The sequence below is a fragment of the Saccopteryx bilineata genome, chromosome 2 (assembly GCF_036850765.1).
Source record: "Saccopteryx bilineata isolate mSacBil1 chromosome 2, mSacBil1_pri_phased_curated, whole genome shotgun sequence".
NCBI lineage: Eukaryota > Metazoa > Chordata > Mammalia > Chiroptera > Emballonuridae > Saccopteryx > Saccopteryx bilineata.
The window spans coordinates 31,968,533-31,995,870 of record NC_089491.1 but is presented as its reverse complement, the minus strand read 5'-3'; the positions used below and the strand labels follow the sequence as shown (position 1 = coordinate 31,995,870).

Genomic DNA, 27,338 nt, shown 5'->3' with positions numbered 1-27,338 from the left:
ACATGGCTAACTCATAATATATTTTTAAATATATTTTACTTTACATAAAATGTAACTCTCACAGCTCATTTTTTTCTTACTTTTATTTTCCCTTTTCTGTTGAAATTTCCCACCTCTACTTTACCTCCAATTAAGATTTGGATTATGGCCCTGGTCTGTTGGCTCAGTGGTAGAGTGTTGGCCTGGCATGTGAAAGTCCCGGGTTTGATTCCCAGCCAGGGCACACAGAAGAAGCACCCATCTGCTTCTCTACCCCTCCCTCCCCTCCTTCTCCCTTTCTCTCTCTTCCCCTCCCACAGCCATGGCTTGATAGGTTTGAGCACATCAGCCCAGATGCTGAGGATGGCTCCATAGAGCCTCTGCCTTAGGTGTCAAAAATAGCTCAGTTGTGAGCATGGCCCCAGATGGGCAGAGCATTGGCCCCCAAGGGTTGCCAGGTGGATCCCAGCGGGGTGCATATAGGAGCCTGTCTCTCTGTCTCCCCTCCTCTCAATTGGAAAAAGAAGAAAAAGAAGAGTTGGATTACTTAGAAATAAGCCCCATTTCCCCCTTTTCTAGACATCATCTTATTTCTCTCTTACACCACCTAATTTTGAGGAACTTCTGGAAAGTTTCATCACATGGAATGTTGTAAAATGCATGTCCAAGATGCCTTGACATGACCTGAGAATGAACTGTGCTGTCACATTCTGGCTTCTGGAGTCCCCTGACACCGGGGAAAAGTATACTGCTCAGTGACCCAGAATCTCAATAAACACGCAGCACTCTGTGTCAGACAAATTAAAGGCAAAAACAGTCTGCAAGGAATACTTTCCAGTGCACTAGCAGTCCCTGTTTATATATATATTTTTAGAGGCAGGATGAGAGAGGCAGGAATATGGAGCTGCTCCTGTTTGTTCCCTGACTGGGGAATCGAACCAGCAACCTCAGTGCTCTGGGATGACGCTTCAACCAACCAAGTCAGGCTATCTGTGCAGGACTTATTATTATTATTTTAGAGACAGAGAGAGAGGGGAGGGGGAAGGGAAGCATTTATTTGCTGGTTCATTCAGTCGTGCAATCTTTGTTTGCTTTCCGTGTGTTCTCTGACAGAGATGGAACCTGCAACCTTGTCATTTTGGGATGACACTCTTAACTGACTGAACTAATCAGCCAGGGCTTAAGAATGTTTTCATACTGGAATTATTAATTAACCCAAACCGAAGTCCTCTACCTGCTGTCCGATGAGTTGCGGCCTTGTTATTTTGGTGGGTGGGAACAGAAGGCGTTCTTGGCCCTGTGTGAGCCCTATGACTTGCTCTAATCCTTTGGGGTGGTTTCTCTCTGGCCCTCAGGTGGTCTCTTTTCATGCTGGTCAGCACTGTGCTGAAGACGCAAGGGGACCCTCCTCAGAGCCGCTGGCTGTCTGTGCAGCCTTCTCCCCACTGCTCTGCCTTGCAAACTCTAGTTGCCTTGGCCTTCCATATTCTCAGCTCTATCTACTCAGTTTGGGCAGACCACCAGCCACTTTTCTGAGTCCCCCTCTCTGTGTGTGGCCTGAAGACTCTCTCCAGGCAATCACGGGGCTTCCTTCCTTTGCTCTCCATCTTTCAAGGATCACTGCCCTTCATTGCCTCGCTTCCGATGCCTTGTATGCCATTGTCTCGTTTATTTTGCTTGTAGTTGTGTCAGGCGTGAAATCGGGTCACAGTCATTTCCTCTTGGCTAGAAGCAAAAATCCCTCCAGGACTGTTTTAAGGCTGTTTAAGGTTGTTTTTGTGAGGCTCTGCGTAGTGTGATAACAAATGCATAAAGTAATCTGATAGGAAATTTTTATTTTGTGGCAAAATGAAAAATTTAAAACATCTTTCTGGAAATTATTTTTCTGTGTTAAGAATTTAACTTACCATCGTTATAGTTTCTCTGCAAAGGAATTTTTAGAATGAAGAAAATCTTACCTACAATCATTTTCAAATTAAGTTGTTAGGAACACTACATTTAGTAATAAATGAAGTTGTGAGACTGTTACACTTTTAGGTATATACTTACATTTTTATTCGTTTGGTTTTGCACAATTTGGGTACCTTTTTGTTCTCTTCTTTTATTTTCAGGGGCTCTTCAGTAGCTCACAGGCCCTAGAAACTGGCCATATATAGAACCTCATGGAAAAAAAACAGCCTTGCTTTCCTTTGGAGTTCAGAGTGGTAGCAATACCACTTACAGGAACTGGAATATCACCCAGTCACGGGCTCTGAGCTTGAGATGCTTTTCATTTCCCCAAATATCAGTAAGACATCTCAGTAATTTTCAGATTTTCCTCCGTTAGGTACCAAATAGAAAAAGGTTTGTCCTCTTTGGCAAAATTGTGACCTGTCTCCCAGGCAAAGCAAGTTCTTCATCCGCTCAAAACCTCTCATGTCCGAGGCTCTGCTTTCTGTCCTTCTAAATTAGTGGTTCTCCACCAGGGGCCCCTTCCATCCCCTGTTCCTCTCCCCCCTTGAAAGGGATAGTTGGCAGTGTCTGTAGACATTTTCAGTTGCCACAACTTGGCCTGGGCCAGGGGCGTTGCTTCTACTGGCATCTCATGGGTAGAAGTAACTAAACATGAACAGTGTTCAGCACAGCTCTGTAATTGGCATGGACTTAATGTCACACATAATATTAAATTTGATCAGAGAAAGTTTTGATCTACAAGTCCAAAGTTGATATTTCAAACAGAAAAGGAAATGTATTTTTAAAAGTTTCATTCTAGAAAAGGTAAGGAAGGACTTCGTTAAAAGAAAAACAAGTTCAAAAGCATTCATATTAACTCATGACCTTTAAGAAAAGTGCAGTTGGCCGTTCACGAGGCGCTAGCAGCCCCCGTCTCGCTCTTCCTGACACAGTCCGTGAGAACGATTGGGAAGGGTGACACAGAAACAGGACAAAATAATAAGAGTCACTGTCTAGAGCAGACGCCTGAAACATGTTAAAGTAAGCATTACTTTGCATAGAAAATAAAAGGTGTGGAAAATTCTTTTTATCTGGCCTTGGAATTTTCATGAAAGTCTCACATCTCTGTTTTGTTGTTATTTTTATTTTTTTAAAAAGAAGAACCAAAATTAGCTTATCTCCTAATAGAATATGTTCAGTTCAAAACAAGACAGAGATGTTCTAAAATATCTGTCTGTTGCCCAGCTAATTATGTTAAGAGAATGTATTATGGTGTTGGTGTTTTGTGTTTGGGACACACACACACACACACACACACGCGCGCGTGTGCGCGCGCGCGCACACACACACAGCTGAAGGAACCCAGAGAGAGGGATCAGTGATGTATTCATCCAAAGGGGTGAATACATAGTTGTGGAGTCAGGGAGTCAGGGCAAAGAGTGTTCATGGAAGGAAGTCAGAGATTAGAGCCTCAGTACAAACGTCAGCAAGGGCAGAAACAAGTCCCTACACTGCAAACTGGGAGGATGGGGCCCAGAAAGAGGAGAGCCATGAGGGAAGGTCAATCCCAAATGATTTGTAGCAGGAACCATGTTTCATAGCAAGAGGGCAGTCCACTGAGGTAAGGCACCGTGTAGTACTGGGCAATTAAAATTCTGCTGAGTCTGGCTCTGTGCACGGGGTGGGAAGCCCTATCTGGTCATTTTGTCTCTAAGACTGTTCATGGCTAGTCTATATTATTTTCTTTTCCCTGGAATGATGATTTATTTGATTTGATGATATTATAGATCACTATTTTGCCTTGCTTGTATACAGCCTGCTTATCTACTGGGTAGCTGATATTTTTATGTAAATACTTAAAGGCCTGCTAAACAGATGGTCTTACACCATGCTATGTATATTGTGTTTCAGCCTGGACAGTTTTCGACGGCACAGCCTTGCTACATGGTGTAAGAAATGGCTGTAGGAAGCAACACTCAGCGAAGTTATTCCATCATCCCATGTTTTATATTTGTTGAGGTATGTGAATTTATTTTTTTACCTTTACAGAAAAATTGGGGTAATAGTAGCAATTTTTATGCTGACAACTTGGATTAAAATTATTTGATTTTACAATGATAATTAAGTTTTGGTAGGAAAAATATGATAAAGATTTAATAAATTATGCAAAGTGTTTCTTGAATAGGAAGCCACATAATATATAAACTTTATCTACATGGGGGTACAAAATAATTGTGTTCATTTCGTGTTTTTCCTATTCAGTGGTGACTTCAATATTAATTATTAGTGCAGCATTTAAATTTAGTTTGTTTGTTTGTTTAAGTCAATATCATGTTTCAGGAATTCAATAAACCAGGCAGTTTATAGATGATGTTAGTTGATGGTCTTTTACCCTGGAGTCCAAATAAAGAAAAAACAAACAAACAAAACTTAGATTTGACTATCTCCAGTGGGCATTTTTCTCTAGAGATTGTAAAATGTGTCATTTTCTTTGGTCATGAATGATCTGGTCAAGTTGCTCCACGTTTGCACCAGCAAACAGTTTCTCCAGCACCCTTTTGGTTGACCTTCCTGCATCCCTTCCCCATTGTGCTTCCCTCTCTGTGTGTGTTTACTATGGAGGAGACAAAGATCTGGACATTTTAAGAAATTTGGAATCATATGATACCCCAAAAAACTATTTCAGGTTGTCTCAAGATAAGAAGTTCATTTGCCAAAGACAATGATATTTCTGCCTTCTCAACAGATAGGGCATCTACAGTAATGGGTTGGCTTTTTTTATCCTAAAGATTAGGTTTCAAATATGACAATGTAAAGAGCTAAGAAGTGTCTCAATTTCCTTTCTGGGTAACTGCCTGGGTGGTTTCCATATCCCAGGGGTCAGCTGTAGCATGTTCTTGTGTCATGGGTTCTTTTCAGCTGAGTGTGACAGGAACATGGATGCTGACCCATTTAATGACCCATGTGAAAACAGACACTTGGGTTAAAGCCCTACTTATATAAGCGGAAGTATGCTTTCAGTACAACATGTTGTTTGAACACATCCTGTGAATTAATGCAACAAATATTTTTAGCTTCTCCCACTGAAATAATAGTAGCTGTCTGTATATTCAGTTGGATAATTTTGAACATTCTGATTCTTGGCCAATAATATGTGTGTTTGGGTGATCCTTGAGTTTCACCATATAGAGACCCCTTAGTAGTTCAGATGAATAAATATTACTTGATGATTTCCTTTCTAATGATAGTTGTGAACCTGTTTGTATAGCAAAATCAGGTAGAAATAGAACTATTAATATAGGTCAAGATACACATAGGCTCCAGCTTAGCTAAATCTCTGAAAGAGTAAGAGTTACCCTTGGTCTTGTATAGCAATAACTATACATCGTATGTATGGTGGGTTTAATTGCTATTGTTCATATTAAAATTGTAATGAAGGAAAAGGTGTCCTTTCTCCTACTGCTCATGGGGGAAAGGTTCTCAATGTTAAAACTTTCTTTTGTTATAAGAAAAATAAATTCCTTAAGTGACCTAGGGGAAATTGGGGTATAAGTCATCTGTCATCATCTTTATCCTCCCAAAAGAAATTTTATTTGACATATTCTTAAAAATCAAACAGGAACCAAACCTTAAAGTAAGAGGTTTAATTTATTGCTGGAAGCTCCGTCTCTGCAGATTCCTTGCCCACTAATGTGTGAATGATGAGCTTCACCGGTAGAGCAGTCAGCAAGAGGCATCAATCAGTTCTTCTGTGCCTTAACCGGACACAAACATAAATATAAGTCTGAAAATCTGGGAGAGGAAAGATAGTTTATTCTTTTTCTTGCTGTTTTGTCATCTTTATTTCACAAGGAAATTTAGGGTACATCAGTGAGTTCTCTCAGAAACAAGCAGGAGGAAGAAAACAATAAAATAGAATTAAATAGAAATTGAGAGAGGAGGAGGTGAATCTCAAAGTGGCTGTTATGATTCTCATGTATTTCATTCATCGAACACTTACTGTTTATCATTATTCTAGGTGTTCTGATATAACCAACATATCTGAAAACTTGGGCAAGATTAACTTGGTTAAAATGTCAGTTTGATCAATGAATATCTTTTCACTGTTATTTTTTAATTGTGAAAGAATTGCAACAGAGAAAATAATACAACGGACACCCCTGTTCCCACCGTTAGGACCAAATCTTAAAATTTTGCCAAATGTTCATCAAATACTTTTTTCAAGGAAAATAAAATATTACAGATATGGCTGACATCCTACTGTCCTGGACCCTGAAGTACCTATATATGTGAAGTTAGAAGCATTATTTCTCTTCATGATTCTCATGTACATTTTCATGTTTTTTCTATATGTGTTTATATTCATAAATAATATTTTAGGGATATTTTACATAAATGATACCACACTGAACTTTTCCCTCCCTCCTCCTTTCCTCCCCCCCTTCCTTCCTTCCTTCTTTACTTTTATTTTTTTTCTCAACTTGCCTTTTCATTCAACATTGTGTTTCTCAAATGTATCCAGATGGCAATTATTCCTTTGAACTGTTGCATTTTGTCCTGCTGAGTGAGTGTACTTACTGAAGAACAGTTTGGTCAATTCTTTTTTGTTTGTTTGTTTCTACTTTTACTTTTTTTTTTTTACCCTTACAACTTTTTTTGCAGAGAATATTCTTATTTTTGTCTTCATGTGTGCATGAGCTTCCCTTGGATTGGCACCTAGCAGGGGAATTGCAGGGGGATAATTACATTTTCCAGTTATTTGTTGTTGCATGATAGGAAAAATGTTGATATTTTGGGTTATGGCTTTAATTTGTTTTTCTTGACTTACTGTTTTAGTCAAGGCATCTAGTATTATACTGGATAGAAACAGTGGTAGAGGACATCCTTGCCTTACACTTTAAAGAAGTGTAAACTTTTACTTATTATTTTTATGTTTTCTACCTGCTAGGTTAGATTACTTAATTTGTTTTGATCCCCCTTTATGTTGTAAATTATAAATTATATTTCTATTCTTTTAAACCATACTTTTAAATTTTAACCTCAGTTTTGGGATTTATATATTTAATCATTAGCTTCATGCTTCTCAACAATCTATGATGTTATTAGGTCACTTTGATATCTTGGGTATCATTCTTGATTTTTATAAATTATTTAAATTTTTTACATATTTTTTTTCAGTCATGGCTTTTTTGAATTTCTCATGAATATTTTTTAAAAATCTGCCTGTTTCTATACTTATGGTTTTTCTCTTTTTTGTTCTTTCAGATTATCCTGTTTTCTGAAATCATTGATATTCTAATCCTCCTGAACATTGTGTCTGTTGTCTCTCACTTATGGTAGATTATTGCTTCATTTAGTTTTAGAATTTGTTTGTAGCTTATTTTTAGCAGAACTTGCTTCTTCTGTAGGAGTCATGTGGACCTTAGGTTTTAAGAATATGTCTTGGAAGAAAATTTGCCACATGTTTCTCATGGGCTTGGGCTTCCATATCCAGAACCCAAACTTGTACATTCCCAAAGTATAGTCAAAGTTCACTTTCTTGTCATCTTCCTATGCCAGCAGGTGGGTTTATATAGAACACATTTTCTCTGAAATGAAAAGTAAGGTTTCAGGAATTCTGGCTTTTACACAGGAGTCTCAGTTCCATCTCAATTCCTCAGGCCCTATCCCCATGGACATGAAGCCCAAATCTTGTTACTGAGATCAACAAGTACCCCTTGCTCCTCTCCTAACCAGGTCCACTGGCTCACCGGTTTGTTCAGTTGTTACTCTTATTTTTTTTACCCTTTTTGATTTGGCTGACCTGTGAATTGAATACATAAAAAGAATGGAACGAACGAACACTAACCATTGTTTGTAGATGTCAGCAGCAGAATGCTTTCATGCCATTTTTGTTCCCTGGATGCATTCATTCATTCAACACACATTTATTTGCCACCTATCCCCCCACCCCGTGGCATTATGTGTTTTGCCCCTCTTGCAAACTTGAAAGATCAAATGGGCTTCTGTAATTTGGATCTCACCAAGATTTTTATTGAGCCAGGATTGTTGGGCCATGCTTGCACTGTGGGTGGGGGAGGGAGGGTGGGCATGAGCAATGCATGGTGCCCACAGCGGAGCACTGGCATGCCTTGTCTTGGTGATTTTAACTACATGAGCACAGAATTTTGACCGGGGGATGTTTATTTGTAGCAGTTGGTGAGAATAGATGCCAACTACCCTTCTCAATTTAAGGTTGCCGACAAGAGAGTAATGATTTTATGGACCAGAATATGAAATTTTCTAATACTAAAGAGAGGCAATTCAGAATGACTAACATTCTAACATGCTCCACAACAATATTTCTAACCAACAGCTTTAGCTCTCCACTGATACAGTTCTACTAGAGCAGGGGTCCCCAAACTTTTTACACAGGGGGTCAGTTCACTGTCCCTCAGACCATTGGAGGGCCGGACTATAAAAAAAACTATGAACAAATCCCTATGCACACTGCACATATCTTATTTTAAAGTAAAAATCAAAATGGGAACAAATACAATATTTAAAATAAAGAACAAGTAAATTTAAATCAACCAACTGACCAGTATTTCAATGGGAACTATGCTCCTCTCACTGACCACCAATGAAAGAGGTGCCCCTTCCGGAAGTGCAGCGGGGGCCAGATAAATGGCCTCAGGGGGCTGTATGCGGCCCATGAGCCGTAGTTTGTGGACCCCTGTACTAAGGCAAGGGAAAAATAGCAAAAACAGAAATAGACAAAAGCTGGAGAAGTCAGAAAGAGTAGGGAAATTAACAACTTGTAAATGAGCATGAGGACATCTCCTTCCTTATTTCTGTTTCATTGGATCGGACTAAAGGAACTTACAACAAAATAGCTGAAAATTTAAAATAGTGATCTAAATAGTCAAATATCCTCTCTATGGTATATTTTTCATCCATGGTACTTCTTTCTTTCTTTCCTTCCCTCTTTCCCCCTCCCCCACCTCCCCCTCTGCCTTTCCTTCACAATGTATTTCTGATCCCCACTCCGTCTCTTTTCTCTCTGTCATTTCAGCAACCCCTCTCCTACCTGAGGACCTACGGAAGGAGGATTTCCCTGTGTTCCACCAAATCGAACACACTCGATTTGGTGATTAATGTATCATTTTTCACCTAAAAATAAAAATATGAGTTGTTTGAGATCGTTTATGCCTCCACAATCAGTACCAGATATATGTTTCCAAAATGCTGAAGACTGAGATAATGTTTTGGCAAATCTTCCTGGATACCAATAGATTCCTCTCAATAATTCCACTGCATTCTCTGTAAACTCGTGAATATATTTGTGCTTACAGCAATACTCTAAATGGAGCTTGGTTTCCTTGGGAGACAATATTAAGCACTAGGAGTTTGGACACAATGAATGCAATTGTTCCTTGATGTGTACAGATATGACAGTTTTATCATTTTGACAGTTGCTTGTACCTGTGATTTTTATTGCCTGTTTTGGACAACTCATTTTTCTCAGCTTGAACCTTCCAGGTGATTGTTATAAATCCCAGCCCGAAGATTAATAATCTCATGAAGTTCTCCGAGAACCTGATGATCCTGAATGTTTTTCTCTGGGGCCAGGAGTTAAGGAATTCACCATCATCATTTTTGAAAACAGAGCACCATCTCAGTGCTTCCCTTGTTCTGGTTGCCTCAGGTTATAAAAAAGAATGAGTCTCAGTCTTGCTTTCTGATTGTTACTTACCGGTGCTTAGATCTAGCAGCTCTGAATGCCTTGTTCTTGAGACTCAGATTGTTACTGTTCCCAATTTTTATGTTTAAGTCATATTGAGAACTTTTTTCTCCTTTAATTTTTTTTAAAGTCATCTGGTCTTTGCCAAGGAGAATGTATCAAAATCTTAATCTCATGTATAATTGAGTAGAATGAGAAAATAACTTGATGTCAGGACTACTGGGTTTAAGTTGGCCCTCTATTGCTGTAACTCCTCTGGACCTCATTTGTCTTATCTGTGAAATGGAATTAAAAACAATTTCCTCTTGCATACTTTTGAGTAATAAATGAGGTAATGAGGTAATGGACCTGTAAGTTCTTGCCAAGTACTAAATGTCTAATAAATATTAATGCAAAACAATTAAAAATAATAGCTCTCCCCCAATAGCAAACAGATAAGAATAAAATCAACAAATGAAACACACACACACACACACACACACACACACACACAGATGTAAACACCAAAGTCCTGACACTTAGAGAGGTACATTTACAATTTAATCCCTAGATAGGCAGTACTGATAGATTGAAGGGAACAATATTTTTAGAATATATATTGGGGTGCTATTGGATAAGATTTTAAATAAAACAATGAATATTTGTGGGTCTTCTAAATTGCAATGACAAATACAAATTAAAAAGTACTTTCCCATTTTTTAAAATTTAAGCATTAATTTTGACTACTGAAGCTAAGGGACAATACCAATATTTCAGTATCTGTTTTTCATAGCATCCAAATACCAGTGTTGATTTTTAAAATGAGATGTGGTTGCCATTACTCTTCATCCTCATCTTCAGGTGCTCTTCAAACTGAGTGAGGGTTTCTCTGTCCTTCCGCACTGTCTCTCTCTCCAGGTTGAATTTCACTGGGATCAAGGTCCTAGTTAAAATAGATTATCATGAGGGGAAGAGAAGTTGAGACTAAGAAGATGAATCTGGCCCTGGAGGACAAAGGATCAGGAGAGGAGGAAATATAACTCTGCAGGAAAGCTGGTGGTTCGACTCCCAGGGAAGGACTAGGAATTGGGCCTGGGGACCTTCCAGCCCCTTTCTGTATTTCTGCTACCACACCCTCTTCCTGTTTTCTAAAAGTGGTAATAATCATAACTAGACGATCTCAGGGAAGGATTTTGAACAGGCAGGGATGAGGTCAGAAAGAGAGCACCTTTGTTCCTGTCGACATCATGATGAAATATATACCTCTCTGCACACATTTCAAGATGTAAGTTATTCAGATGGTAGGATTTTTAAATCTCAAAATAATAGTATTGTACCAGTAACTACACCGTATTTGGCATTTGCATGGTATTCTGTTCTAGAACTGGAGCAGTGAAAAACATAATGACCCTGTGCAATAAGAATTAATCTTCACTTTTAAATTTCAGGTGAAGAAACTAAGATACAGAGAAGTTGTACTTAAGGCCACAAAGCCAATAGGTGATAAAGTTGGGATTTTAATTTAATGTAAATTCAACCTCATGTTCTTTTCCATTGCAGATGCATAAGCATAATGGCTGGTCTCACAGATACATTGAACAAGTGTACTTTCTCCAGGGGAGAACTAACATAGAGTAAGGAAGTCCTTTTGCTATGTCCAGAGGCCGGAATTAAACATATAGCTATGTTGAAATGTGAATTTCCCTTTCTACAATCTGCCATTATTTGAGATTCAGAGTACTATGTTTTAATCTAAGTTAATGTCATCTATCTGAACTTTTGGGGAAACAGGGCATTTTGTTTGATGGAGGTTTAGTTTTGCTGATAATATTCAGAAAACCCCTTTGACTCCAGTAGTTGTTGTTAAATAATAGTCTTTAAAAAATATATTTTAGCCTGACTAGGTGGTGGCACATTGGATAGAGCATCGAACTGGGATGCGGAGAACCCAGGTTCAAGACCCCAAGGTCACCAGCTTGAGCGTAGGCTCATCCGGTTTGAGTAAGGCTCACCAGCTTGGACCCAAGGTCGCTGGCTTGAGCAAGGGTTCACTCAGTCTGCTGAAGGCCCTTGGTCAAGGCACATATGAGAAAGCAATCAATGAACAACTAAGGTGTTGCAACAAAAAACTAATGATTGATGCTTCTCATCTCTCTTCATTCCTGTCTGTCTGTCCCTATCTATCCCTCTCTCTGACTCTCTCCTTGTCTCTGTAAAAAAAAAAATATATATATATATATATATTTTTTAACTAATCTCAGGTATACTCTATATGATAGAAAATAATACAACCACTCACATACTTATAACCTAGATATAAAAAAAAATCTTAAAACTGGCTGACTCATGGTGGGACAGTGGATAAAGCATTGACCTGGAATACTGAGGTTACTGGTTCAAAACCCTGGGCTTGCCTGGTCAAGGCACATAGCAGAAGCAGTTACTATGGGAAGTTGATGCTTCCCTCTTCTCTCCCCACTTTCTCTCTCTCTCTCTCTCTCTCTCTCTCTCTCTCTTCTTTCTAAAAATCAATGAATAAAATCTAAAAAAAAAAAGTTAAAGAAATGTTTTAGAAAATCATAAAATTTTGACATTATTTGGTTCAGATTTAAAATAAATAATAAAACATAACTGATATAGTTGAGGCTCAGCTGTACTCTTCCTTACAGGACCCCATTTTGCTCTTTGCCTCTTCAGATGTAAACTTGAAGTCCTAATTTGGTACACAGTCTTCTAAGATTTGAGCAGTTCTCTAATATGTGTTAGTTCATTTTGTGCCTTAGTAAGTTTAAACTACTGCATGATTAAATTTCTTTCTTTTTTTTTCATGTTAAGGTACTTGAACATAGGTTGTGCTTACATGCTACAAAAGTTGTAGATATATAGGAGATTGTACCACATACTTATACTGACCAAGGTTATATTTAGTAAATTGGTATTTTAAAATAATCCCAGCTAAAATGGACTCTGACCGTCTGTATGGCATAGGTTTTGCCACAATAACAGACAGTGTCTAAATCTCAGTGACTTACCACAACACAAGCTGATTTCTGGCACCACAATTCTTGTGCAGGTTGGTGGGAGGTCTCTGCCCATCACAATCACCCCAGGACCCATCTTGTTGGAGGTTTTATCTCAACAGCTTCTGTCTTTCTCCTGGTGAAGAGAAACAAACATGGAAACTCATGACACAGGTTTTTAAAGCTTCATCTGTAATTGAATAATTGATTTAGGTAGCTCCCACACTCATCACATTAGCTAAAACCACCAAAATATGCCCAACTTCCAAGAGGGCAGAGAAGTACACCGTACAGAAGTCTCTAAGGGAGAGAGATACTTAGTAGCCTACATGACCACCACCATGCCTTCTTGATTTTTCTCTTCCCATTAAAAACTAAGTCACAAATTATCCAGATAATAAAAGGTTTTACTTGGTCATGTTCTAACTAATAGTGACATTTGCATAGGTTTTTTCTTTGTTAAATGATTTATAGCATGAATGGCACCGATAGGAAGAGTTTCCTGTCCCCAGAGGGTACAAGCAGAGATCAGTCTGCCAAGTGGTAGGAGGCTGAATGGAGACTCAAGCACTACCTGACTGGCTGGACTAGGAGACCATTAACATTCTCCTCCGTCTTAGCAAGACCACCTAAAAGTGACAGTCTTGGCAAGAATTAGCCACACCCAAGTGGCATTTCCAAGATTCTACTGTGGAATGCTTTCCTCAATCCACCGCCTACTCTGTCTTTTTCCAGGCCAGCTTGTTCCCAGGTTTTATACTGTATAGTGTCCCTACCAGTTTCCCTGAGAATTAACATATCACCTTCATCCAAGCATTCTTCGCAATGTCGAGTGGATGCACCAATATCTGGTCACAATAGAATTTTACATTCTTTCTCTGTGAGGCATGAGCCCAGAAAACCATACCAAAATAATGACAACCTCTTGACTGAACATGCTATATTTTTCAACAGCTCTAAAAGAAAGTGTCTTATCCTGTTGCAGTACCTTATTTTGCACAGCCTGCAGGTAAATTTATTCTTTCTGATGCATTTTTCTTGCATAAGATTTATCCTTTCAGTAGAGTGTGAACTGATCTAAGATGTCATTGATATGGACGGCCAGCCAAGCTATTTTATTTTTCTTGAATCTTAATTCCAAGATGACATGCCACCCAATTTCTAAATCAATGCAACATTATGATTATTTATTCTAAAAAGTAAACAAAAACATTCTAATCAATTTCACAGCATAGAGAAATACAACTTATAGGAATGCTGACTTACAAAGAAGTATAAAATAGGAGTCTCTAGTGGGTGTGCTTGGAACCATGTACCAAAATCATCAAGACTCTATTTCCCTTTTTGACCCCCCAAAGTACAATCCTATTCTGTGCTACTAAAATAATCATGGAAGTGACAAATTTTGATACCAGGTGATTTATTATATAATTGTTAATGTGGAAAAAAGCCTCTAATATTAAACTACTGGGGGGGGATGTTAAAAATTCTCATTCAAAAAGTGAAACATTATGCATTCATCAAAATATTGTAGAAAAATATTTAATGCCATGAAGAAATCATTAAATTAGGTAGTTAAGGGGATAGAGGAGAGGGAATAGGTTTGGCGAAGTATATGACCTAGGCTTCCCCGGCTTCACCAGACTGTGAATGTAGCTGGCAGTGACATTGGTAAGAACCAAAATTTCACTGTTGCTCACACCTGCTCATGGAGGATGCAAGCAGCCCTGAAGTCCCCCTAGTAAAGCCGGGGATTGTCACCCACGCTCATGAAGCCATCTCTCGGCTCTCGTTACCCAAAGAATTAGGGAACTTTGCTCCTCACCTCCAGCCATGCACATTCATTTCCCCAAGGAAGGAAGCCACTCAAAGGTGCTTCCCTCTTGCCATTACTAGCATCGCTCATTTGGAGAATGCTAACATCTGAGCCCCTGGTACTTTCTCTACACAGCGGGTGGGAAGAAGTCCTGCGCCCAAACTCCACGTCTCACTTTGCCACCTGAGTCACAGCAGGGTGCTGCTGTGTCTTATGTTTTTTGTGTGTCTTATGTATGGTGTGTCTTATGTTACAGCCCTTCTGTTCAGAGAACTTAGATGTGACGCCATGTGGAAGGACCAGTGCCTAAGGCATACCCACTTTGTCTCTCCTCTACCCTCATTTTTTCCTTCTGCTTCCTCCATGCAGATTAATTCATTGAAAATGGTTGTTTGTAGACCATCAGAATCACTAACTCCTCAGACACATCGGGTGTGTTAGGGTCATGACAGTAGATATGCAGCCTCCAAGCCAGATTACCTTTTCATTTAAATTCTTCAGCACAGACACAAAGTGTAATGCTTTTTTGGAAATATGCATATGTACCTATGCAACCATATGCCTACAAAAAAAAAGGTATGCACAAAAATCAGCATTCATCTCTGGGTGCTGAGATTAAATGTATATTTTTTTCATGGAACTTGATTACTTTTCCATCAGAAAAAGGATAAATAAATTCTTTTTAAGATTGCACTAAATTAATGATGTCCAGTATAAAATATAGAATTCTTTATACAAAGGTAGAAACACTAGTTACTTTTTCTGTAATTTGAAAATCATTATATTCACAAAATCCAGTCTCAGTTTATTTTCAGAGTAGAATTAATTAAAACAATGATGACATAAATATTGGCTTGATTGTTTTACACCTGCCTAGAAACTCAAAAGAATAAAGAATGAAAATGTATTTGCTTATAAAATTGCTTCAATAAAATTATTGATGCATAAAATAATAAAAAATAAAACAATAGCGAGGCTTGCTCTTTCTAGTGAGTGACTCTTTTTACAACACATATTATGTGGTCATCACCAGCACAAAGCCTTAGAGGGCATTACTATAAATAATTGTCAGTCTTATTTAGGAAAATATATTTGAGTTTTATGAATTTCTTTTCTCTGGTTATACATTGCTATGTTCAATTGCTCATTATATAAAATAATCTTATTTTCAGTTTTAAAACTGTCTTTTCTATACATATGTGTGAAACTGTCTTTTGTACTCAGCTGTCAGTCCTGGCCATAGTACCCACCCATGGTTCTCAGGCTCCTTGCTGCATGTCCTATTAGTGGAGTAAAGAATCTATGCCCTACAGTTAATGATAAAAGCTTTGACTCGTAGTGCTAAACAGGGCCTTAGATCATGTATGGAAATGCCTCTTCTTTCAGATAACTGAGAATCAGAGAGGTTAAGTGACTTGTCTAAGGTCACACAGCTGGTTATTAACTGTGTTGGCAACCAAACCTGTAACTGTTAACCCTGTAATAATCAATAGCAAATTAAATTAGTTATTCATAGCCAAATAACTTCAAAAGCAGAAAAAATATTATTTCAAAATATTTGCAGCAAGAATAATTACATAATGTATGACTAGTATATCTTCATATATTTAACATGATATGAAAAGGAGTCTTCAGAAATAGGAGAGCCCAGGGCCTACAAAGATCCTATAACAGCTCTGACTCACCTTTCCGAAAGGGTCAGGGAAGTTGCTTCTAGACAATATCTAGAGACTAGTGACATGCCACTCAAGTGAAGGAGGGACTTCTGGGAGGAGTGTTCCAGGAGGAGGGGACAGTGTGCAGTGTGGCATGGGCCAGGACCTAAGAAGTTACTGAGAATTTAAATTGCTGTAAGAGTTTTAACAAGGCTGGAGCTTAGAGGACAAGACAGAGAATAGTGACAGAGGAGACTGGTAAGGCAGAGACCAGATCATGAAGTTCCTCGCAGGCCATATTAAGCATTTTGTTCTGAGGACTTTGGGAAACCGGAACACTCCTGGATGTTTTATTTCTTCCTGTCCTGGTGATAAGAAGTGGCAAAGTGATCATGAGAACCGGAGCTGAAGAGAAAACACATGAACTCAGATTTTCATTCCTTATATGCCCAGACTGCCGACGATCCTTCCTGAAGGGAGCAGACGTACTGGCCCAGGGCCTTCATTGCCCACTTCTCCAAACACAGACAGACATAGACAGACAAGAGAATGTGAAGGGGACTCTACCTTACCAAAAACCACTGAACATAGCAAATTGTGTTTAGAAGGACCATCTCACCCTTCCGCACAGCTCTGAGAGCTTTGAAAAAGACAATCTCAAAAGGTGGTCTAGCTTTGCTGCTTCACACAAAGCTGCACTGGCTTATGTGCTGGTTCCCTGTTAAAGAGACTTGAAGATGGGTTTTCCCTAAGATTCCTGACCTGTATATACAGATACAATGACTTCATTTCTGTCCCAATGTCAACTCATCTCTCCTATTTTCCCATAAGTTTGCCTTTACTCATTACACCATGTGTTGGAAAAGTATGGTCACTCTAGCATAAGGACATCTGATCATTTAGCTTCTGACTCACGGTCAGTTGGAGGTACCTATATTTAAAGTGATTTTCCAGAATTAGACCTGCAAAGTGCTAACCCATCCACATACTCACATTATGTTCTCTTTATGAATAACAGCTTATATTTGAAAAATAAAATAGCACATAAAAAAGTAAGGACCATCTATGGCCAAGTTAGAGATTGTTCTCCAAGACACTGTCTAGCCCACATAGCAATGCCTTCGTGGTCTCTAGCTGCGCTAGCACAGTAATTTCACACTGTGGCCTGGGGCCCCCCAGCTCTGGAATGATAGGGGTGCTTGTTAAAATTTTTAGTTTTGAACCCAACCAAGGATTTTAATCATAACAGTGGGAGGGGGGACTAAAGAGATGCATTTTCCTAAGTTTTTCAGGTCATCTTTATGTTCAGTCAAGTTTGAAGATTAACCAATCAATAAAGCCATTCATTGTGGAAAGGCACACCAATAGACCCAGTGTAGCAGATGCTGGTGGTGCCCTGACCATTTTCCTTTGACTCATCTTAAAGGCACTTGAAAACAGCCCTGAACACACAGGTTTCTGTCCTTTGCTGGAAGCCATTCTCTGTCTCAAGGGAAACATCCGAGGCCTACCACGTCGCGTAGGCCATGATGTTTGGGGAGTTACCCCCAGTTACCCTCGAGCAATGAAGAGGAGGTAATGGTGCACAAATCACCCAGCTTCCTCACTCCTCAGTGGGACCATTCGGAAGCGAATTTGATATCGTTTCTGAGAGGTTCCCAGCAATGTAGAATGCCAGCTTGTCATTGTTGCCCCTCATTGCCTTTCCTCCCCTTCCCTGCTCCCCACATCCTTCCTGGGATCACTTCACAAATAGAGTGTCTGCACTCACATCATGGGCTCCAGGTTGACTTTGGGGGAAACCCAAATGAAGACAGAGAATAGATATGGAGTAGATCAACTGTATTGCAGCTGAATTAGGGGATGAGATTGGAAGCAGGGAGGGCCAGAAACTTTTTAAAAAGAAATTTGATGAAGAAAATCTTATTAAATCTGTCTAGTTAAAATTGAATTAGTTTAATTTTATTTTTCACATTGCCTGCTATCGTTTCTGTGTGAGTCTTCTTTTTTGATATCTAATGTGTTCAGCATCCTTTCCAAAATATCCTAATCACTTGACATTAAATCCTAAAACTTTTCCTTGAGAAAATCTTCAGCTTCGCTGGAGACAAATATTCATTATGGGTACACCACATAGAATTTAGATAACTTGGGAAGTCAGTTTCTTTTGATAGTAGACCAAAACATGCTTAGCTAAATAAATAAATAAATAAATAAATAAATAAATAAATAAAATCTCATTTTCCCTCGAATTATGTTATTTGACCAAGTAAGAATTTCAACTCTATATAGTTTCCTTCAGCTGATAATTGTTCAAATCCATCTTTCGCATTTCCTGAGACAAAAACCCCCTTTTGAAATATTGTTGGTACTTTCTTTTCAGCCCTGAAGTAATACAGCATGGTATTTTGGGGAAACTTTGGGTTTGAGGGTCTGACAAAATAGCTGTATGACCTTCAGTGAGTTACTAAGCATCTTCAAGTTTCAGTTTTCTCATTTATATTAGGGTAACAATAATACCTGCTTCACTAGGTTGTATTGAGGATAAATAAAATTTTTCAGGCACCAGCACATTGCAGGTAGAAGCTCTCTAGTAATTAATGCACAAAACAAAGCAACTAGAACCACACATATACCAAGAAAGATCCAGCATTTTATCAATTCAAGGTTGCCCTCGAGGTTTCTTATCATAGACATTTATTCAACTTGCTCTGTCTTGTCTTTTTTATTTAGTAACCTCTCTTGGGCTCAAGGAGAGTTATTTATAGGATTCTGTGTAGCCTAGTTTGCAATGTGCAAATGTTTGGGTGACTTTGGCACAGCCTCTAGCTCAAGTGAAAATGCAAATTGCTGACTTGTCAACCTAATGACACACAAAATTTCACTGTTTAATTTGTTTGCTTTCCACAGAAATTAGACTACTTTGACAGAATTGAATGAAAAGACATATTGTTTTGACATTCTAAACACAAGATGCAAAATAGCCAATAAACTTGTCCAGCCAGTCTGGGTTGGTTTGTGTTGACCTTGCCACTGGAAAACTACCTTGGGTGGTATGAAGCTTTTCTATTTGAATTGATCATTCAAACTTGCATTGTATAAGCAGTGACAGATTCTCTGACATATATTTCCAGGTGAAATCAGGACCTTGCTTGTTCATTTAATATGTGTAATGTTACTACTCTGCTTATTAGAGTCCTTCATGCTATAGAGAATTTCATGCTAACTTTTTAATGGCAAATTCCACTTTACATTGTGAGACTCCTTTATGCGTGAACATGTTTTATTGTTTATCTCTAGCCTCCCCCCCAAAATATTTTGTCTTCTCTTGTCTGACCTGTGTGCTTAGGCATGTAGAAGTCTTATTCTTCCCCGGCCTCTGCCTTTTCAAGACTGAGACACTATCTTTTTCTTAATCTAAATCTTATTTATTTATTTAATTTTATTAAATGTATTAGGGTGACATTGGTTAATAAAATGATAGGTTTCAAGTATACAGTTCTATAATACATCATCTGTATATTGTACTATATGTTCACCACCCCAAGTCAAATCTTCTGTCACCACATATTGGACCCCTTTACTGTTTTCATCCTGCCCCTGTCCCCCTTCCTTCTGGTAACCACCATACTGTTGTCCGTGTCTATGATTTGTTGTTTGTTTATTTGTGTTGTTTGTACATTTGTTGCTTTCTGTTTTATAGCCTACATATTAGTGAAATCATATGGTTCTTGACCTTTGCCATCTGACTTACTTTGGTTAGCATGATAGTCTCAAGATCCATTCCTGTTGTCATAAATGGCAGTATTGTGTCTTTTCTTAGGGCTCAGCATATTCTATTGTGTATATGTACCACATCTTCCTCTTCCAGTCATTTGTCAAAGGACACTTAGGTTTTTTCTATGTCTTGGTGTAAAGATGTATGTCCCCCTGTGTTTATTGCAGCGTTATTCATGGTGTCTAAGACAGTATTGTTTTCATCATTACATCACTTGATACCTATTATAAAAAGTGATTCATGCAGAGTATATGCTTATCTCAGGTTGGAGTCCTCCAGAAACAGACCCTGAAACGAAGGCTTGAGGTCAAGCAATTGACCTGGATGGTAATCCCAGAAAGTGCCCATGGAGAGCAGGGAGTTTGAAAGGAATGGAGCAAATACTGGGGCATGAAAGAGAAGCTTCCTATGTGGAGAACTGGGGCTCAGTGCATGCTGGAGCTGTGGGAGGATACCTAGATTATGCCTCAGAGTTATTCCACCATAGGGGTGCACAGGCCAGGGCATTTATCATATGATCACTGCATCATTGTTTAAGGTTTACTCCAAGGCACATTGATCCCTGGGCACTGTGGCCAGCCTGCATGCAGCCAGCATCCTCTTGCATCTCAGAAAGCTCTCAGGTGGAGAAGTGCTTTGTAAGGGCGCAGTGAATGTCAAGGGACTAACACCTCTGCTGTTAATGCTCAATAAATTCCTATTCCATAGAGTTGAATAGAATTTGCTAAGAGCTTTAAGAAATGTCAAATGATCCTAAAGCCTGGAATCATTGATTTTTACTCAGCTCCTGCAGATACATTTTGAACAGCATCACCTTTGCCAGGACTGAGTGACTTGCAGGCAGGGCCATCCCTAAAAACAGTCAGCAGGGCAGTTTCCTTCCAACTCCATCACACGTTGGGAATGTCATCCATACCCAGCTATGTTACAGATGGAGCAACGAAAGTACTTCTGATGCTTTCTAAACCAGGCTATGTGGGATCTCAGTAGGGATGCTAGGAGGGAAAACAGACATGGTGGTCCTTTGGAAACAGTTCTGGGCCAGGAGTTAGGGAACGTATTGTAGGTTTCCATCTTCCTTGTGTAGGACCTTGCAGCCATGAGGCCTTGCAGAAATCACTTTTAGCCTTCTAGGCCTTATTTTGCTGATCTGTAAAATGTAAAGATTAAATACAGAGGTTTCTTCCACTTCAAGTATGATTGTCCTATGAAATAAAACAATTAGACCTGTATCTGGTATGCAGATCAAGTAGGGATCAGGAGGAAAAACATAGGCCTACATATATGTGCAGATACATATATTTTTTTCTGTAAGATGTATGTGTAAGAATAAGACAGATACTTATTCTGTCTTAATATTTACTCCCAAAATGAGCAAACAAATTTTTCTGGAATTCAGAATATGTCCTTTTCAATTGTTTTTTCCCTTAAAAACAAATGATTTCCTCTCACATGTCCAAATGAGACTTTTATAGTTTCCACATGGGATCAGAACAAGGAAAGGAATTTGTGGAAGAGAATTACAATACATCTTTGTTTTTCTTGTGACTGACATGATTTAGTGGTCTGTAGAGATAAATATCTGTTGGAAATTTGTACGATTCCCCAGTGATGCAAGTTTCTCTGAATTTCTCATTTGTCTTCATAAGCTCAGCAGAGTTAGACTAGTATAAAAGATCCTCTATCTCTTATTATATATATATTTTTTATTCAATGAGTGGAACAGAGGCAGAGACAGACTCCCGCATGCACCTGGACCAGGATCCACCCAGCAAGCCCACTAGGGGCGATGCTCTGCCCATCTGGAGTGTTGATCCATTGCTCAACAACTGAGCTCTTCTTAGCACCTGAGGCAGAGGCCATGGAGCCATCCTCAGCACCATAGGCCAACTCAGTCCAATTGAGCCATGGCTGTGGGAGGGGAAGAGAGAAAGAGAGAGAGAGAGAGAAGTGAGAGGGAAAGGGGTGGAGAAGCAATGGGCACTTCTCCTATGTGCCCTGACCAGGAATCAAACCCAGGACATCCACACACTGAGCTGACACTTTACCTCTGAGCCAACTGGCCAGGGACTCTTAATATTTTTAGGTGTATTTTTTTGTTTGCTGATTTAGCCTAGGTGTTGATCTTATACCCCAATAAAATGGAAAGGCTTTATCTTATTTGTACCCAACAGGTAGAGTGGATGGTATGCAGGGATTACCAGCAGCCTGCTCAAGCAAACTGGGGATTTGTAGGGCTGCCCCAACACCTGTCTCTTTGAGGTCTTTATATCCCTCTATGAATAAGGAAAATCAAGTATTTCAAGATAGGAATGAACAATCATGTTGTGATAAAAATGTCAAAGGAAGGAAGATTCACATCCTGTGCTAGCTCTGCCTTTAATCATCCTTGGCTCTGACCTCTTCACTTGGGTCCTTTAAGGGAGTGCCCAGTCTTGGCTAATGCTGGGCTGAGAATGTAGAGTGTTATTAGGTCTGGTTTTGAGTTCAGTCAAGTTTATGGGCACTTTGCAGTTCCTGCCCCAGTGCATTGAGAAAGCCAAGCCATGGCCAGCCCTTCTGTTAGTGCTTTACTGTTGTATACCTGTTTATCTCCCTGAAAACTAACCTCACTCTAGACTGGGTCTTCAGAGCCCTGGAAGTATTGAATGGCTTACTAAGCTTTCTCTAAAAGGGTTGATATTCTCTACTGAACTAGTAGGAATGTCTGAGATTCTAAGAGACCTTGGAGTCAAATTCAGCTTTGGAACTTTTTTTTTTTTTTTGTACTTTTCTGAAGCTGGAAACGGGGAGAGACAGTCAGACAGACTCCCGCATGCGCCCGACCGGGATCCACCCAGCACGCCCACCAGGGGCGACGCTCTGCCCACCAGGGGGCGATACTCTGCCCCACCGGGGCGTCGCTCTGTCGCGACCAGAGCCACTCTAGCGCCTGGGGCAGAGGCCAAGGAGCCATCCCCAGCACCCGGGCCATCTTTGCTCCAATGGAGCCTTGGCTGCGGGAGGGGAAGAGAGAGACAGGGAGGAAGGAGGGGGTGGGGGTGGAGAAGCAAATGGGTGCTTCTCCTATGTGCCCTGGCCGGGAATCGAACCCGGGTCCCCCGCACGCCAGGCCGACGCTCTACCGCTGAGCCAACCGGCCAGGGCCGGAACTTTTTAATAACTGGGGAAATTGAGGTATAGGAGCCTGTGCTCACTCCAGTTCAGTATAGTCTAGCACATATCATAAAGTGGATAATGTTCAGTCTTAACAGGATCTCTGCAAGTTTTGGTTCTACCTCTGTAAAGAGGGGTGTGTGTGTGTGTGTGTGTGTGTGTGTTGAGGGTGGAAAGAAGTGTGGTTCTTTTTTCATGCTAATTCTGCAGAACTGCTCATTCTATAGTTTCTTGTGGATTTTATTTTAATAATTACAATGACAGTCTTGTAACATTGAAGGTACTCATGTTTCCCATAGTTTTATTACTCAATGTTGCTATTATGGTTGTATTTAAATCCTTGTTGGAAGAAAGAATGGAGTCATTAATGCTTACAAAATTCTTAAGTATCTACAAGGATGCTTCATAAGTTCAATGGATATTTTTGTTTCTTTTTTGGACATTCTCTTTCCCTACGCTCAGGCTCTTAGAGCTGTAGTTCTAACATTTCAGCATGCATGAGAATCACTAGAAGGGTTAGAAATGTAAATTTCTGACTCCTTAAAGACTGGATTCAGAGAAGATGGTTGATTAGGAATCTACATTCTAAACTACCCCCACATGATGCTAAATGCAGTTGACAAGTGGATCTTATTTTGACAAAAACTATTTTAGAGACACTCATATGATAAATGGTTTTGAAAAATCTTTGTCAATGCCAGAAACTGGGTGTTTCTAAACAGAAATAAATCACAGATAAGTAATACTTTGTCACCTACAGAAAAATAGCCAATAGGTATGAGATGCTCACCTAAAAGTTGTTGTTGTTATTTGGGGCATATATGCATTTAAGCATTTCATTTTATATTCTCACCTATTTTTTTTATGTCTATTACTTCCACATTGACAGTTCCCTTTAGACATGACAAATATATCCAGTTAAAAGGTCTATAATACCATGGACTAGCTTTTGACCATAAGAAGTTTTAAATTGAATATTTTATTTAATTAAAATGCATTAAATGCATATTTATTGAAAATTGTGTGTGTGTGTGTGTGTGTGTGCGCGCGCGCGCTCACATGCACGCACATGTGCATGCTGGGCCCTTAGCCGGCATTCCCCCCTAAATGTCATGAGTGTCTTGTACTTCTTCTGGCCTTGTGTAATACATGGGCTGAGACAGAAAAAAGTTCTGCTTAAGCAAAGAGGTGCTGCCTGCTTAGTTTCACACAGTTTAGGAATCATAATCTTTCCTGTACTTGCGAGAAAGACACAGAGAAATACTGTGCCTCCTCATGGATTAGCTTCACCTATGGTTGGAAGAAGGTAAGACAGTCATAGAGGTGAGGGGAGTATACCCATGAATTAAACCAACATATTTCTTCAAGGATGCTGGCAGATGTGAGAGTTCAAGTCATTTGTCCAAAGGATTTATAGGAGTGAGACTTATTTCTCAAAGTGAACAAACAAACAAAAACTCATAGACACAGGCCATAGTTACCATAGGGAAAGGGGGGGTGAGGAGAGATAGTAAAAGGTCAAGAGGGTTGAATCTATGGTGAAGGAAGGAGATTTCACTTTGGGTGGTAAACCCACACTGCAATATACGGATGAGGTATTACAGACGTGTACTCACTGGACACGTATTCACTGGCAGGATGGAAGTGAATGGGCCATCACTGCCTGACTGCATGTAGAGAACCAATGGCTCTGAGAAGTTGTGGTTCTTGCTTGTACATCTTTAGGAGCTGCACACATGGAGACCGTGTCTTGAACTTGAGCATCTGTTGGTGGTTAATAATTTCTTGGTAGTGGTGATGGTGAGCTTTCCACTCCCTTGTGATAGTTTTCTTTGTCAGCATGTGTTCTGGCTTTGCATTATAGTCGATTTATGCTGCTCTCTTTGTAAACACTCTCACTTCTTTAGGATGCTACCACTATTCTTTAATCTTTATACCTCAACCTTCATTTGTTCCAAATGGCTAACTATCTCTCTACTGGAAAATCTGCTTAGTCTCAGTAAATGTGTGTCTGTTATTAGTTCAGATTAGTTTTGTCAAATCACTGAAGATAATATCCTTGGGGTAAAATAAATTAATACATTCATAAAGGTAATTCCATTAAGTACTTTTTTCATAGGAGTAAGAAAAAGGTTATAGAAAACTTTTAATGAGTCCTTTGGAGTAGTTTTCTAAAAGACCCACACACATTCTAATTAGTTATAACTGTAATTTGGTACTTTTTCCATTTACAATGATAGAGCTCTGGCCACCACTGCCCTCTTTAGTGGTTCCCTTTGGGCTGGGCTAAAAAGATAAATATCCAACCTGGGTATACCATTTTGTCTTTCTATGCCTTGGTTTCCTCATTCACTTATTAGCAACCATTTATTGAGCATGCTGGTGAGAGCCTTGGACAAGGAAAGAGATAGCTCAGAAACTGGTCAAGTGAAAGAATTAGACCTGTGTTCTCAAAGGGTAGTCTCCATCCTGTAGCATCAACATGATGTTGGAACTTACCAAAAATGGAAATTCACAACTCCCACTCCAAATATAATAAATCAGAGTGTCTAGGGGTGGGTTCCATATCATGTTTTAACAAGCCCTCCCAGTGATTCTGACATACAGAGAAGTTTGAGAACTGGAGTGTTCTGTGTTCCAGGTATAACAACTCTACTCTGAATTTCCCCACAGAGCTTCCTCTGAAACTGAACACATAGACAAAGGGATGAGGTCCAGGTTATGCAAAGAGGCAGCCTTTTCCTTCCTGTCCAGTAGAGATGTGCACTGTGTGGTTTTACAGCAGGCACGGTAATTGTGGAGTGGATGAAACATTTGCTTCTTATCTATTTAGGATTTGCTTCTTTCTGTTTAGGGTTATTTCTCAGATGTCTTGGGCACATTTAACCCACCAGCACCTCTACAGCCCAACAATCTATGCTTATTCCTTTCTCACAATCTTCTTTCCATTCTATTGATCAGAAAGACAATTTCGATCAATATTATCAACAAAGGACTTAACATTTAGTCCAAACCATGGAGATGCATAGGGTAAAATTGGCAACATATTATGAGCAGTTGATAGTACAATTTCCTTGCTAAGCACAGTATTTGATTTCCACATCAAATGAATGTAAAGGAATCTTACTATTTCATATTTGTCCGTTTTTCAGCACTGAGACAGCCCCTTGAAGGAATCTCTGCAAATGTGGTTTATTTTAGCAGCAAGAAGTTTTAAAAATAGCACACCAGCTAACTTCTGGATTACAGCCTTGCTGACTTAATCATTTGCTCTGGCTTCAAGATTAACACTGAATGCTGTAGACAGTTTGATTGTGCAGTGATGATTAACCTAGGTATGAGCCCAGGAATAATGGAGTCTTCGGTGTGGAGAACGAGCAATACATCACGGAAATATATGGATTAGTTTCATAACCGCTTAAACTTCCTTCAGGTGTAGAATTATTATTAGAATTGTAAAACCAACTGGTGTATACATTTGCTATGTCCTGACAATTGCTTTAAATTGTGACCAGAAACCTTATTTGCTAACAATACAAACAATGGTTAGTTCTGCAATCAAATAGACAGTGGCATTCACCATAGGCAAAGGCAGTGCTGGCTTTGGGGTAGTGAGGTTTATAAATTGTAGGCAACTCACAAGAAATTAATGTAACTCATGCTACTCCTTCAGAGCGCTAAGGAGATTGCTTAGCAGGAGAAGGTATGGATGTGTGTGGATAGTGATACCAGCATCTTGGAAGTCCCTGGATCCTTAATTCAGAGGACACAGGAGGTCCCTGGGTCCTGTGGGGTTTGTGTGGGAAGTAACCAGTGGTTAGAAACAGGCAGGGAAGATGAGTTGGTGACTCCATTCCCACCAGGATCCTTCTGCAAAGGATACTTGACTTGACTCCTTTCTTCTTCTTGTTTTTTGTAACGGACGTGAGTATAAGAGGATTCATTGTCTCCCATCAAGTTTTTTCTCAAACATGATAGGAATCTGATGAAAATTTTGCATTTCTGTTGGCAAAGTTTGTTTTTAAAAATAGAGAGGCATTTAAAACCAACAATTTGGGAGAGGAATGCAATTTTCTTTTTTATTGATCTTTACAAATAAAGTCCCTCCATCTTTAAATCTTAATTAAATGTAATTTTTTTATTTATGCTAAAATTGTAAGTAATGGTATTCTGAGCCCCTGGTTAACTTCAGAATTGAGACATTGGTGCTGAAAATAGTTATCAAAAAGATAGGACTGGAGATGTCACCCATCCAGCCAGAAATGAACTTCATACAGGTAGAAAGAGAAAAGCAGCCCCA

The 27,338-nt window shown here is 39.4% G+C and overlaps 1 protein-coding gene across 2 annotated transcripts in view; it reads left to right on the top strand.

Annotated features, from left to right (window-relative positions):
- The window catches only part of PLPPR1 (phospholipid phosphatase related 1), a 252,725-nt gene that overhangs the window by 134,352 nt on the left and 91,035 nt on the right, over nucleotides 1-27,338 (top strand). For both annotated transcript variants that reach the window (XM_066256635.1, XM_066256634.1), the window contains exon 2: nucleotides 3,823-3,930. In XM_066256635.1, the coding sequence (XP_066112732.1) occupies nucleotides 3,868-3,930 (63 nt within the window). In that variant the 5' untranslated portion in view covers nucleotides 3,823-3,867. The remainder of the gene's footprint in view (nucleotides 1-3,822; nucleotides 3,931-27,338) is intronic.